This window comes from Ranitomeya variabilis, chromosome 2 (genome assembly GCF_051348905.1).
Source record: "Ranitomeya variabilis isolate aRanVar5 chromosome 2, aRanVar5.hap1, whole genome shotgun sequence".
Classification (NCBI taxonomy): Eukaryota; Metazoa; Chordata; class Amphibia; order Anura; family Dendrobatidae; genus Ranitomeya; species Ranitomeya variabilis.
Window position 1 is genome coordinate 255414245 of NC_135233.1, and position 15767 is coordinate 255430011.

At 45.3% G+C, this 15767-nt stretch overlaps 1 protein-coding gene across 9 annotated transcripts in view; it reads right to left on the reverse strand.

The window, feature by feature from the left end:
- Positions 1–12250: 12250 nt before the first annotated feature.
- Positions 12251–15767, reverse strand: part of PRRC2B (proline rich coiled-coil 2B) — a 79300-nt gene continuing 75783 nt past the window's right edge. For 8 of the 9 annotated variants that reach the window (XM_077284683.1, XM_077284688.1, XM_077284685.1 and 5 more), the window contains one exon: positions 12251–15613. In XM_077284683.1, coding sequence (XP_077140798.1) covers positions 15476–15613 — 138 coding nt within the window. In that variant the 3' untranslated portion in view covers positions 12251–15475. The remainder of the gene's footprint in view (positions 15614–15767) is intronic. The other variant, XM_077284686.1, reaches the window with a different exon arrangement.

Genomic DNA, 15767 nt, shown 5'->3' on the forward strand with positions numbered 1-15767 from the left:
ACATATATAGGTGTCTCACTGACATATATATATGTATATATACACATTCTATGTGTATATATTGTAGGGATTTCACTTACTCAGGTGCGACGGCTGACACTTAGGAGGCAGGTTCCAACAAAAGTTCAAAGGTTTATTGCTTCATAAACCAGTTTAGCATAAACAGGAAAAACAAATAGCCTTTAACTCAGGAAAAGTGTCCATTCCATCAGGCTCAGTGCTAGAGCCTTAACAAACTGGAGGCTAGCACCTCCACACATATCTCCTGGGTTAAGTATTTGCCTGTCTTCTATAGAGCTAACCACACCCAGTAACCCATCACATGATTAGCCATGTGTTCTGACATCACCACAGGTCCTGGAGCACACATATATACATGGTTATATATAACAAAGAAATACTCCGGGCTACATTACAGCAACAAGGCACTTATGTGGCACATACCTCCCGTCGACTACACACCCTTTAGCCATGCTACAATATCTATTCTATTCTAACCTGTCAGTGTGATTTTACTGTACACAGCACTGATTTGCCGGCTTTTCAAAAGGACACCGGTGCGTAAAAATCGGAGAGCAATACGGATGTCATACGGATGTTGCGATAAAAAAAAAAAAATCGCATGACACTCGCACGATTTTCCTCTGTTTTTTCGGTCCGTTAATCGGACCATTTTTTCTCTCGCAAGTGGAAAGGGGCCCTAGGTCTGGATACCTGACTGCATTAGGCAGAACAACAGCTTCATGTGTAGTAAGCCACACCACAAAGTCTGTCCTGAAGGGTATCCTGTCCAGTCATTTCTCCTGAAGGTAGAACAGTAGGCTTGGAGACTGAACTCTACTCTGTTGTGCACCTGGATTCAAACCCTTGGGCCTGCGTTTTGTGGTCAGCTTCTTTATCCACTGAGCCACAGCAGACATTGCTGGACAATACAGACTTTTACCCAGCTGGAAGTCAGGCCCAAACACTGCAGTCCTGAAGGGGAAGGAGCAGCTCCCCTCTTTGCTTAGAGCAGTGTAATGCTAGCACCAGGAGAGGGGCAGCAGGGAGAGTGCCTGTGAGCATGAAAGCGTATATGCCCAGGCACTAGCATCCTTACTGTATGTGTAAAGTAATGGCCGAGCCTTGGTCTGCTGAAATCAAGGCACAGATATGTAATAGCAGAAATCACAACAGCAGTGTGATGTAATGGAAATCTCTGAGGGGAAACGTGCAAGAGGAAAAAAAAAAAAAAATCTATGGAGCAAACGGCGTACGGCTAGACTTATAATGGCCCATCTCCCTGTGGAGGGTGCAGAGCGGACAGTGGTACAGAAGACAGCAGTGTGGGGTGTGCTGGAATACCCAACTGCTGTTGACTGCACGGCTCTAGAGCACTTATTACACCAGCATCATTAGGAATGATTGTTTCTCTCACCACTCAGCCTGCAGATAGTGTTGCCCCTCTGAGCTTTATTTTGCTGTGCCTGGCTTATAATCCGCACCCCACCTGTTACCTGGAGCAAGCGCCACCTTTCGGGACCAGTTGCCAGCAAATTAAACAAAAAAAACAGTTGCCTTCAAACTACAAAAAGGGCGCGCAGCTTAAGCGCCACTAAAAGAGGAAGTGGGGGTGCCAGCGTCGAGCGGCAGAAAAGCCCACCGGGAAGGAAGGGAGCGGCGCAAACGGCTACAACTAGGCCGCACGTAAGCCGGGGCCTAAATTAGTAGAAGAGGCCGTCAAGACGGGGGGGGGGGGGGGGGGTCGATGCGGAGGCCTAAAATGCCATGAAAAATACTCCCTGAGCTCACCGATCCAGCCTCGGGTAACTGTCCCACGGGACTAAACTATCCATGTGCTTCCTGCAACAAGGGAATACCCACCCAGACGTATAGGGCCAACAGGTGCATCCTAACCTTCAGACCCTATGAAGAAAAGGACAGAGGGGAAAGTGGGGGAAGTACCTCTCTGTTCCTGCTGCAGTCAGGAACATGCTTTGACATCTGAGCCTCCTGGGAATGGGGGACGGCCATGCCTCCTGCATCCGACAGGCTCTAGTGGGCGAGTGGGTAGGAGATGGGTCAAGACCAAAATTTGGATCACCTAAACACTCTTCTGTGTTAGGGGCTGGGGTCCTGCCAGCCAGACATATGAGGATACGGGGTGGCAGTACATGCCACTCAGTCTCTATGTGGGAATAGATATGACTTCACACTGTATCCCTCCAGAGTAAAAAGATCCATCCTGAAAAGAAACGACAAACACGGAGGTAGATATGGGTCTAGTAAAAGGCCCGTGTCCACCTCCTACTGACACTAAGCTAAACTGAATATCCTAGTGCCGGTCGGTGGGGTGTACACTGCAGAGGAGGAGCTAACTTTTCTGCATAGTGTCAGCCTCCTAGTGGCAGCAGCATACACCCATGGTTCCTGTGTCCCCCAATGAAGCGACAGAATAAGGGTATGTGTCCACGTTCAGGATTGCAGTAAACAATTGCTGATAAACAGCAGAAAGGTCAAAAATTAAGTCTAGTATAACAAATACCTTAGCTCATTTATTGATGAAAATGATAAAAAACTTACAAATTTTATTATTCCTTGGTTAAAACCATGACACAACTACAACAGATAAACACATATAACACATAACCGTGCTCTCTACTATGACCCTGCGATGGGGCTTCTATGTCACGCACTGCCTGACAGCGGAGGTTGGCACCCTAAACATAAAACGAGACTGGCGCCCCCGCTCGTCGGCGGCTGACCCTAGTACTCCTGCGTATGGCCCTAGATAAAGTGCTTCAAGCTCGCTCACACATGTAACCAACAAGAAAATGATAGAACAAATAGAGGAGCTGATTGAATGTATATATTGCACATATGGGGCTCCTTTTTGCAGGGTGAGAGACACGGACTGAGACAATAAGTGAAGAATCAAAAGAAAAATGTGCTCGTGCTCAAAACAAAAAACTTCTCACTCAACCTGACCCCTGTTGATGTCAATCCTGCCTGACTGTGGGGGTTGGCACCCTACTGTGCAGCGGATATGGCGCCCCCACTCACCGACGGCTTGCCCTAGAATTGCCCTAATGATAATGGGCTAATAGGAAATGCCATCACACTGTGCCTGATACACCGCAGGCAGGACAGAAAGACAACAATTCAAGAACCGTGATCCTCAGCCGAGGACTCCACAGCAACAATAACAATTATATGGGTAGGGAATGAGAAACGATACTTATCAAAAGTAGATAGACTGAACGCCTCTACGCGTTTCACCAAAGCGGATCGTCAGGAGGCCATGATGTATAGATGCTGCATGGAATTAAGCCCAGATTCCTTATATACATGTACAAGTATACCGGGACGGCGTGTATGGGCGGTACCACGCCCCCCCCCTCAAACACTAGAGCCTGCGATGCCGCCGCCATATTGTTATAGCTAACCTCAGATAGTAGCACAATGTTAAAAAGTGCCATGCCGCTTGATTCTTCTGCTTATAGAGCACTTCATTGGTGTCAGTGTGATAATACCGCTAATGTGTGTGTGGGCGTCACCGCGTCTGTACCCACCTAATGATAACACGCTGGGTAACCTCGGCATCCACGTTAGCTATGCTTCATGCGACTGCGCATGTCTGGGGCTGCTCACACACTAGAGCTCCACGTTGAGCGCCATACTGCAGTAGTCAAAATTATGGCTGCCCGATAAGCTACTGCGCATGTCCAGACATCCGGACAGTAGAGCCAGACCTGCGGGCGCCATGTTGTTGTAGCCAATACTCCAACGTGAATGAATCGTCACACTGCTACACCCCATTGCCTGTTGAGCGTCTATGGCAGAGTGAGGTGAACCAGCTAGCATGTACTACAATGCGTTAAGGGTGCTCAGCATATAGCAGCACCAAAAATCAGATATTATGATATTGTTTCAGACAAAAAGTCCGAAACCTAGTCCAGGTCAAAGCTGGTCCCAGATGGTTAAAAGATGTTACCGGTGATAAACCCATATAGGCAGATTGGCTCTTAAATGTCCGAACTAATCAATATAAAGTTAACCCCTACATGTATATTCTGTTATATATTAGTACACAATGATATAAAAATGCCCACGGCATTGATTAAACAGATATAAACAGTAAATACTGTATTTTCCCATAAAAGGAAAGAAAATGGGGTGGCAAGCTACCAATATCGTATTACGTGCCCTTAGGGCACCTAGACAGGGACTGTCATCAGGAAAATTATAAATTAATTACAGGAAGCAAGCGTAGGAGACATATTCATTAATGCCCCGAGGGGCTAAACAATTGATACGATGAATCCAGGCACACTCCTTCTGTAAAAGAAGTCTATCAAAATCACCACCCCTTGGGTTTGGTGTATACATTTCAATAATGCTAAAGAATAACTCGTTCACATTGCCGCTGTGTGATTCATTGATGTGCCTGGCCAATGGTGTATCACGCTTATGCTTGATATCGCCAATATGTTCTCCCACGCGCCTCCTGAACTCTCTCCGCGTCTTACCAACATAGTCTTTGGGACAATTACAGGTGGCCAAGTATATTACCCCACTTGTTTTGCAATTAACAAAATCCCGGATGTAATATTTCAAACCAGTGACGGAACTTATGATAAATTTTCCGGGCCTCATGTACCTACAATTTACACAGCCCCCACATTTAAAAAAACCACAAGTTTTACGGTCCAACCATGTGCCGCCTGATGTAGATCTCTTGAAGTGGCTGTGCACCAAATTGTCCCTCAAGGATCTCCCCTTTCTGTATGTTATTGTTGGTCTAGGGCCTATATGGTCCTTTAGGTCAGGATCGGACGTCAGAATATCCCAATATTTCGATAGCACCTTCACAACCCTTTCATTTTGACTATCGAATGTACCTATAATTCTTGTTACTGCAGGGTCATTCAAAGTCAATCTGGATCGTGGCCGTAGCAGAGTGCTTCTATCCTGTGAAAATGCGTGCTTGTAGGAAGCCTCAATGACTCCCCTCGGATACCCCTTATCGCTAAACCTCTTCTTCATGTCCACTGATTGTTTGATATAGGTGTCCACCTCTGAGCAGTTTCTCCTCAGCCTCGTAAACTGTCCCTTAGGTATACCACGTTTAAGGGCTCGTGGGTGGTGGCTATCCCATCTCAATAAGCTGTTTGTGCTTGTAGGTTTCCGGTAAATCTGAGTTGTAAGGCTACCATCATCTTTCTTCTGAATCAATAAGTCCAGGAATGGTAAGACTTTATCATTGATTTCAAAAGTGAACTTCATACCTATGTCATTTGTATTGAGTTCTTGGATGAAATCAATGAACTCTTGTTTGGTCCCTTGCCAAATGACAAAGACATCATCGATAAACCTATACCAGATGCCAACCAATTTGTGCCACCATTTGTGGTCATCAGTAAAGACAATAGTTTCCTCCCACCAGCCCAGGAACAAATTTGCATACGACGGGGCGCAGGGACACCCCATCGCAGTGCCCCTGAGCTGGTGGAAGTACTTCCTGTCAAACAAGAAAAAATTCTTTGTGAGCACAAATTGCAAAAGATCCAATACAAATTGGTTGTGAGCCCCACATTGGACTGCCCTTGAGCTCAAAAACTTACCCACTGCTTGGAGGCCTAAATGATGTGGAATGTTGCTATACAAAGCCTCAACATCTATTGAGGCCAAGAAGAAACCACCACTGAGCTGAACACCTTCTAATTTCAACAACAGATCAGAGGTATCCCTGATGTAAGAGGGGAGAGTCAATACAAACGGACGAAGCACCTCATCGATGTATATGCCACAGTTTTGAATTAATGAGTCCGATCCTGATACTATTGGGCGACCCTTTAAAGGTTCAAGACCTTTATGCACCTTAGGGATGGTATAGAAAGTGGCAATGAGGGGATGTGCTGGCAAAAGAAATTCATGCTCATTTTTAGATATCAACCTGTTCATTCTGGCTGTTTCCAGTAAATCTGTTAGTTCACTTTTATATTGAGCTGAAGGATCAGATTTAAGAGTCTCATAAGTAGTGGAATCTCTCAAGATGGTATAACACATTTTCAAATAGATGGTTTCTGTCATAATTATTAAATTTCCCCCTTTATCAGAGGGCTTAATTATTAGTTTGTTATTTTTTGTGAGATTTGTCAATGCCACTTGTTCACCTTTTGTTAAATTTAGTTCCCCGGATCTTGGGGGAATTTTTTTCAAATCTCTTTCTACCATCATTAAAAAGATATCCACATTAGAGACATCCCCCTGTGGTGGCATTTTTTTACTCTTATTTTTTAAAGAGGTAAAGGGGCCATAACCATTATTGGGGGTATTCTCATCAAGTAAGCTGACTAGCGCTGAGAATCCATCCATGTCATCCTCATTGAGCCCCAGCCTCTCAAGTTCTGTCTGGTTGTTATGTGCAAAGAACTTCTTCCACTTCAGCTTCCTACAGAACAGGTTGATATCCTTGACCCAGCCAAAACTGTCAAAACGGTTGACCGGAACAAAATTCAGCCCCTTTTTTAGTAAGCTGAAATCATCCCTCGTCAGAATATACTCAGACAAATTGATGATCTGCCCCTGATTTAAACCTACTTGGGTCTCAGGTAATACCCTGTGGAGGCACTCCTCTCTAAAAAAGAGGAGGAGGAAGAAGTAGGCAAGGACCCCATACTCGATGGACCATTTGTTGTAGTAGGTCCCCTGCTTATATTTTGTGATTGTCCTGTCCTTTGGAATCCTCTGTGGTGGTTTTTTCCCCTGCCCCTCCATCTTTGCCTATAATGTCTGTTACCCCTAGAAGAGGGTCCTGCTTGTACACGTTCGGTATCCGAATTGTCTATGTCAGAGGAGGAAATGTCAGAGACACTATTCTGACTAAAACTATAGGCCTGATTTTCATTAAAGGCCCTCAGATCCCTCTGGAATTGTGACTGTTTTCGTTCTTTAATAAATGATTGATATTTCTCCACTGAAGTTTGCAACAGCCCTTCACGTCTGTTGAACTCTGGATCTGCTTTAAGTCGTAAAATGTTATCTATTGACTTATTTAACTGTTTAGTCGATAGGTCAAAGAGTCTTCTTTCCTCCTCAAGCAGCAAGTGCATGAACCTAATAGATGACTCTATAGATTCCTTGACCCACTTGTTCAATAAATCAGGGGAAGCAGCTCTGGGGGATGGATTCAAGTTAATCCTTAACCCACTGGGTACTACTCTGTTCTTAATATAGTTTTCAAGGGCCTTGATTTCCCACCAGGACTTGATATGTTCTTTGTAGTCACCGTACAGGTCCCCAAACTGTGATTTTAATGACTGACTTGTTGGAACTAAACCTGGTTGTGTGCAGAAAGCCTGATTGGCATCCTCAATCCAAGCATCCGTATTCAATGGGCCCGAAAGAAAGCTTGCCATCCCCACAAAAATCAAAAAACCCAGTAAACAATTGCTGATAAACAGCAGAAAGGTCAAAAATTAAGTCTAGTATAACAAATACCTTAGCTCATTTATTGATGAAAATGATAAAAAACTTACAAATTTTATTATTCCTTGGTTAAAACCATGACACAACTACAACAGATAAACACATATAACACATAACCGTGCTCTCTACTATGACCCTGCGATGGGGCTTCTATGTCACGCACTGCCTGACAGCGGAGGTTGGCACCCTAAACATAAAACGAGACTGGCGCCCCCGCTCGTCGGCGGCTGACCCTAGTACTCCTGCGTATGGCCCTAGATAAAGTGCTTCAAGCTCGCTCACACATGTAACCAACAAGAAAATGATAGAACAAATAGAGGAGCTGATTGAATGTATATATTGCACATATGGGGCTCCTTTTTGCAGGGTGAGAGACACGGACTGAGACAATAAGTGAAGAATCAAAAGAAAAATGTGCTCGTGCTCAAAACAAAAAACTTCTCACTCAACCTGACCCCTGTTGATGTCAATCCTGCCTGACTGTGGGGGTTGGCACCCTACTGTGCAGCGGATATGGCGCCCCCACTCACCGACGGCTTGCCCTAGAATTGCCCTAATGATAATGGGCTAATAGGAAATGCCATCACACTGTGCCTGATACACCGCAGGCAGGACAGAAAGACAACAATTCAAGAACCGTGATCCTCAGCCGAGGACTCCACAGCAACAATAACAATTATATGGGTAGGGAATGAGAAACGATACTTATCAAAAGTAGATAGACTGAACGCCTCTACGCGTTTCACCAAAGCGGATCGTCAGGAGGCCATGATGTATAGATGCTGCATGGAATTAAGCCCAGATTCCTTATATACATGTACAAGTATACCGGGACGGCGTGTATGGGCGGTACCACGCCCCCCCCCTCAAACACTAGAGCCTGCGATGCCGCCGCCATATTGTTATAGCTAACCTCAGATAGTAGCACAATGTTAAAAAGTGCCATGCCGCTTGATTCTTCTGCTTATAGAGCACTTCATTGGTGTCAGTGTGATAATACCGCTAATGTGTGTGTGGGCGTCACCGCGTCTGTACCCACCTAATGATAACACGCTGGGTAACCTCGGCATCCACGTTAGCTATGCTTCATGCGACTGCGCATGTCTGGGGCTGCTCACACACTAGAGCTCCACGTTGAGCGCCATACTGCAGTAGTCAAAATTATGGCTGCCCGATAAGCTACTGCGCATGTCCAGACATCCGGACAGTAGAGCCAGACCTGCGGGCGCCATGTTGTTGTAGCCAATACTCCAACGTGAATGAATCGTCACACTGCTACACCCCATTGCCTGTTGAGCGTCTATGGCAGAGTGAGGTGAACCAGCTAGCATGTACTACAATGCGTTAAGGGTGCTCAGCATATAGCAGCACCAAAAATCAGATATTATGATATTGTTTCAGACAAAAAGTCCGAAACCTAGTCCAGGTCAAAGCTGGTCCCAGATGGTTAAAAGATGTTACCGGTGGCTTATAATCCGCACCCCACCTGTTACCTGGAGCAAGCGCCACCTTTCGGGACCAGTTGCCAGCAAATTAAACAAAAAAAACAGTTGCCTTCAAACTACAAAAAGGGCGCGCAGCTTAAGCGCCACTAAAAGAGGAAGTGGGGGTGCCAGCGTCGAGCGGCAGAAAAGCCCACCGGGAAGGAAGGGAGCGGCGCAAACGGCTACAACTAGGCCGCACGTAAGCCGGGGCCTAAATTAGTAGAAGAGGCCGTCAAGACGGGGGGGGGGGGGGGGGGGTCGATGCGGAGGCCTAAAATGCCATGAAAAATACTCCCTGAGCTCACCGATCCAGCCTCGGGTAACTGTCCCACGGGACTAAACTATCCATGTGCTTCCTGCAACAAGGGAATACCCACCCAGACGTATAGGGCCAACAGGTGCATCCTAACCTTCAGACCCTATGAAGAAAAGGACAGAGGGGAAAGTGGGGGAAGTACCTCTCTGTTCCTGCTGCAGTCAGGAACATGCTTTGACATCTGAGCCTCCTGGGAATGGGGGACGGCCATGCCTCCTGCATCCGACAGGCTCTAGTGGGCGAGTGGGTAGGAGATGGGTCAAGACCAAAATTTGGATCACCTAAACACTCTTCTGTGTTAGGGGCTGGGGTCCTGCCAGCCAGACATATGAGGATACGGGGTGGCAGTACATGCCACTCAGTCTCTATGTGGGAATAGATATGACTTCACACTGTATCCCTCCAGAGTAAAAAGATCCATCCTGAAAAGAAACGACAAACACGGAGGTAGATATGGGTCTAGTAAAAGGCCCGTGTCCACCTCCTACTGACACTAAGCTAAACTGAATATCCTAGTGCCGGTCGGTGGGGTGTACACTGCAGAGGAGGAGCTAACTTTTCTGCATAGTGTCAGCCTCCTAGTGGCAGCAGCATACACCCATGGTTCCTGTGTCCCCCAATGAAGCGACAGAATAAGGGTATGTGTCCACGTTCAGGATTGCATCAGGATTTGGTCAGTATTTTACATCAGTATTTGTAAGCCAAAACCAGGAGTGGAACAATTAGAGGAAAAGTATAACAGAAACATATGCACCACTTTTGCATTTATCACCCACTCCTGGTTTTGGCTTACAAATACTGATGAAAAATCCTGACCAAATCCTGATGCAATCCTGAACGTGGACACATACCCTTAGAATGTTATGAAAAAGTTAAGTTATTTCAGTTCACTACAAAAAGTAAAACACATTATATAGAGTCATTACACACAAGGTGATCTATTCTGTTCATGTTGATGATTATGGCTTACGGCCAATGAAAACCCAAAAGTCATTATCTCAGTAAATTAGAATACTTTGTGACACCAGCTTTAATAAATGATTTTAACATCTGAAATGTATGCGGAGTAGTGATGAGCGAATATACTCGTTACTCGAGATACTGGAGCACGCTCGGGGGTCCTCCGAGTATTTTTTTAGTGCTCGGAGATTTAGTTTTTCTTGCCACAGCTGAATGATTTACATCTGTTAGCCAGCATAAGTACATGTGGGGATTCCCTAGCAACCAGGCAACCCCCACATGTACTTATGCTGGCTAACAGATGTAAATCATTCAGCTGCAGCAAGAAAAATTAAATCTCCGAGCACTAAAAAATACTCGGAGGACACACGAGCGTGCTCAAGAAATCTCGAGTAATGAGTATATTCGCTCATCACTAATGTTCAGTAAATGCACTCAATACTTGGTTGGGGCTTCTTTTGCATCAATTACTGCATCAATGCAGTGTGGCATGGAGGTGATCAGCCTGTGGCAGTGCTGAGGGGTTATGGAAGCCCAGGTTGTTTTGATAGCAGCCTTATGCTCATCTGCATTGTTGGTTCTGGTGTCTCATCTTCCTCGACAATATTCCATAGATTCTCTATGGGGATAAGGTCAGGCAAGTTTGCTAGCCAATCAAAAACCTTGTCGGCCGAGGGAAGCATGAAGTGCTCTAAAATTTTCTGGTAGACGGCAGCACTTTGATCTTGATAAAACACAGTGGACCTACACCAGCAGATGACATGGCTCCCCAAACCATCACTGATTGTGGAAACTTCACACTAGACCTCAAGCAGCTTGGATTGTGGCCTCTCCACTCTTCCTCCAGACTCTGGGACACTGATTTCCAAATGAAATGCTAAGTTTACTTTCATCTGAAAACAACACCTTGGACCACTGAGAAACAGTCCAGTTGTTTTTCTCCTTGGCCCAGGTAAGAAGCTTCTGGTGTTGTCTATTGGTCATGAGTGGTCTGACACAAGGAGTGTGACACTTGTAGCCCATGTCCTGGATATGTCTGTGTGTGGTGGCTCTTGAAGCAATGACTCCAGCAGCAGTCCACTCCTTGTGAATCTCCCCCAAATTTTTGAATGGCCTTTTCTTAACAATCCTTTCAAGGCTGTGGTTATCCCGGTTCCTTGTGTACCTTTTTCTACCACACTTTTTCCTTCCACTCACGTTTCCATTAATATGCTTGGATACAGCACTATGTGAACAGCCAGCTTCTTTAGCAATGACCTTTTGTGGCTTACCCTCCTTGTAGAGTGTGTCAATGACTGCCTTCTGGGCATCTGTCAAGTCAGCAGTCTTCCCCATGATTGTGGATCTACTGAAAGACTAAAGGGACCTTTTTAAATGATTAGGAAGCCTTTGCCGGTGTTTTTTGTTAATTATTCTAAATTCCTGAGATTATGACTTTTGTGTTTTCATTGGCTGTAAGCCATAATCATCAACATTAACAGAAATAAACATTTGAAATAGATCACTCTAATGACTATATAATATATGAGATTCACTTTTTGTATTGAAGAACTGAAATAAATTTACTTTTGATAATATGCTAATTTTGTGAGAAGTACCTGTATGTGAGAGTCCCGGTGACTGAATGTCTTATGGCTGTTAAACAGCCTGTTTGTTAGGCAATCCCTGCAGGTGTTGCAGCTGTCTAACAGCCACGTGGATTTGAACATTTTTTTTTGAGCATGTTTAGCACATGTGCATTGAACAGATGACACCGGATCCGTGCACATTGGCTCATCACTAGTGTTCAGCTTTTTGCCATAATCCAATAAAACAAGGACGATATAAAACAGAAGATGTGAATTTTTCAATAAACAGCATAATTAAGTGAATAATTTTGCAGCATTTTGTCTGCTCACACGACCCCCGACTGGTGTCATGGTGGGTCTGCTGATCCTAGGTGATTACACGCTTATAGCCCCTATACATACCCCCTAAGCAATGGTCCAGCGCACAAATGTAAGGAATGTAGAAAACCAAATTTGAGAAAAGCAGATTTTGCTTTATTATATTTTTTTTTACATTTTTATTTAAATGAGAATTCTTCCAGATGGTAAGAGCTAAGTACAATCACATCATATAAGGAGGGTGTGACCGAAAGAAAATGAAATGGAACTTGGAGGGAGATAGGGGGACATAAGGGGTTGGGGGGTGTTGGTCTGATCCCCAGTGACACTAGTGAGGTTTTATTCTGCTTTTGGGTCACTTAAAAAGATTTCTCTTTAATAGATTTTTAAAAAAATATAAAACACTTGGTATTGATCACCTCATCGTGGTCTCCTGCAGGGAACATCTGGGTTCAAAGTGACATTGGTGTTTGCTCTGCGTTGCGGACCCCCTCGGCTTACAAACCAATACACTTTTTTTTGTCGTAAAACTATAGAAATATGATATGTGATTGAAAATTAATGAGTTCAAAGCGTACACCACTTCACCAGTGTGGCATGAAGGAGCCATTTACTAAAAGGCTAATGACATTACCCAGGCCGTCCCCATAGGGACATCCCCCCCATGCAGCGACATCAACTAGAGGGCCACCCACCCACACATGTCACAAATACCCGGGGGGGGGAAATGGCTGCCCCCACTGTGGATAGACGAGGTGCACGCTTTTTTTCTTTTTACGGAGGATTTGCTGTAGACTGCGCTCTCACAATGTAAATGCCTAAACAATAAACTAGGAGCAGCAACGACATCCAGCGAGGAGGTAAGTTATAATATATACAAGACATAGCACAGACTGAACCGGAAGCAAAGTAAAGCTGGTTCAGATAGTATTCAGTTTGCTACTACATACACACTGTACACCGCATATATACACAACCAGACTACGATCCTTATATCGAGCCAGAGCACGGGATGATTGGGGCCAAGGGTGAATCTAAAGAAGATTGCATATGGTGGTAGGGAAAGGGACAGCCAATATCTGAGGGGTTTGCAAAATTCTTTACAAAAGCAGATTCTTTTAGCTCTGGCCCCACCCATGCAGAGCAACTACATAAAGGTTATAGACCCAGCACATGGACCAAATGGAGGCCTCTGTGCAACTCAGATCTCACAAAGGAGGCTAGGAACAGATGAGATGTCTGAGAGACATCTACACAGTCAACGATTAACACGGAAAGTAATGGGCGGTATTCCACATTGTGCCGTTCGACCAGCGCCTGCAAGAAATAGGTTGATGTGTGAACTACGGGGCAGACCCCGAGTGTATTATAAGCTATGCTTCTCTGGGAGGGAGAGACACAGTGGTCTGTTACTTGTGGTTCCTCAATGGTGGCCTGCTGGCATCTATCATTTTGCACAGGGCCATTCTTGTCAACAGGAAGAGTCTGATATTGCACTTCAGACATTCACAGCTCTTAAAAATGGCAAGGTGTGGAATCACAGAGAATATTAGAAAGATGCGGCCCCTTAGCATTGGCTTATGAAGGGCACAGGGACCCGGTTATTGGAGCTGTCCAGATCGTGCAATGTGGATATGCTATTAAAGGGAGAGAGGTCCAAACAGATACACCCTGCCTACACATACAGTATTGGCCCAGAACAAGAGCAACAATTATAGCTGTGGTTGGTGCTTTACACAATGCCCCCCATCACCCAACAATTTGTAACAGACAGGACAGGGATGACGGGGATTATAGTCTAGACCAGTGTTTCTTCACGGCCTCCAAAATGTCCCGTTTTCAGTATTTCCTTAGTATTACACAGGTGACGGAATTGTTATCAAGATAAAAAATTGCTGCAGGTTCTCTCACCTGTACAATACCAAGGAAATCTAGAAAATCTGATCTTTTGGGGGCTGTGAGGACTGGAGTTTGGTGCAGTAATCTCCAATTAAAAAGGTAAAAAAAAAGGAAAAAACATCTCCTCCAGCCTCATATCGATGCGCAGGGACTATTGTTCTCCATCATCACCAAGTGGAAGCGCAGCCATATATACACAGGTTCTGATAAACCATGCTACTGCCTCCACCATCAGACACCTACAGATGTAGAACTTAGAAGCTGCAATGATGAGACACCAACGTCACCAATACTGATCTAACCGATACCTTCAGCTCCATCAGAGCAGAGCACAAACCAATGGGCCCCACAGGGTGTCGGAAAATCAAATGGCTGAACCGTGCGACAGTACAGTGTCCGATCCACCAGACGCTACAAATGTCTAGTCTTTTCCATATTCCTAACTTCTGAATGAGGAGGGAAACCTTTCTTTGGATGAAAACATGCAGTTTACTGGTAATTTCAGACAGGATTTCCTACAATGGGGAATTAGTGAGGGAGGCGGTGTGTGACATGACTCGCACGCAGAGATATTAAAGGTCTCGCTCCGCACCCTCAGACCTGCACTAGGTATAATATAGGAAATTAGTCTAGACCAGCATGCAGCACTCAGACATTTCCTCAAACGGTCCCAGTAAATAATCGACTGCAATGGATGGGCTATGTGCAGCAATAGTGGCGCTGGTGTGCAAGAACAGACGTACCCCTAACATCCAAGTCTTTATCTTATGGCTCGGCAGCTTCTGTAAAACTATCACCCCCAACATGCTGGGCTTTGCAGTTTTGCAAAGCTGGAAAGCCGAAAGCTAGAAACCGCAGCAAACAGTTTGAGTCACTTCTGAGACGCAGGTGCTAGTGAGAGGAATTGTCATAGGACTAAATGCTTAACCCTGAAAATGGTGCTCATCAGCAATCACAGCCCAAAACCGAACAGATCCATCAGGGAATACAAGGAAGGGGTTAAAAGTCATATCCATTTATGTAGGGGAGAGAAAATTAAATAAGCATACAGTCGGGAAACGTGTCATTTAAAAACAGATTTCAGAAACGGGCGGTACAAATCCGCTGCTGTGCGTCAGTAACGAGGTGGAGATGGCGGACGGCGAGGTCACATGATGGCAGACGGGGAAGCAGAAGTCAAGGCTTAACGCTCCTGTGTCAATGGAGGAGTCTGTTCAGCAAGAAGTAAATGTACAGATGCAGATACAGGTAGTTGTTTTTTTTTTTCCTCCTTGCAAGAATTCATGGAGGGGGTCGCCATCCACTGCCAGTCCGTGTGACTGTGGAATTAACTCGGGAGGCTCACAGCCGAGGGAGAATCCAGAAGAAGAAAAAAATGAGCAGGAGAAAACAGAGGTGAATGGGAAGCGATAAGAAGTAGCCATTTACAAAAAGAAAAAACGAAAACCGTGGCCCACTTCTCAGGCCGCACTCTCCTCCATTTTCGCCACTGAAGGCTTTATGGCCCCTGTCCGAGCCGGCTTCATCTGACTGGCGGTGGGTTGATCAGGAAGATTGGGGGAAACCAAGCCGCACTTCTCAGTCCTCGGCTTTACCTGCTGAAAGACAAAGGAAAATGTCAGGTGGGTAAAAGCTTGAATGGCACTCTGGGCGGTAAGCAGACCCCAAACTTTGAGAGGGGGTCCGGGTAGAGGCTTAGCTGAGGGAAACAGATCTCCGCTTTTATGGAAATGCATTGCAATAAATAAGAAG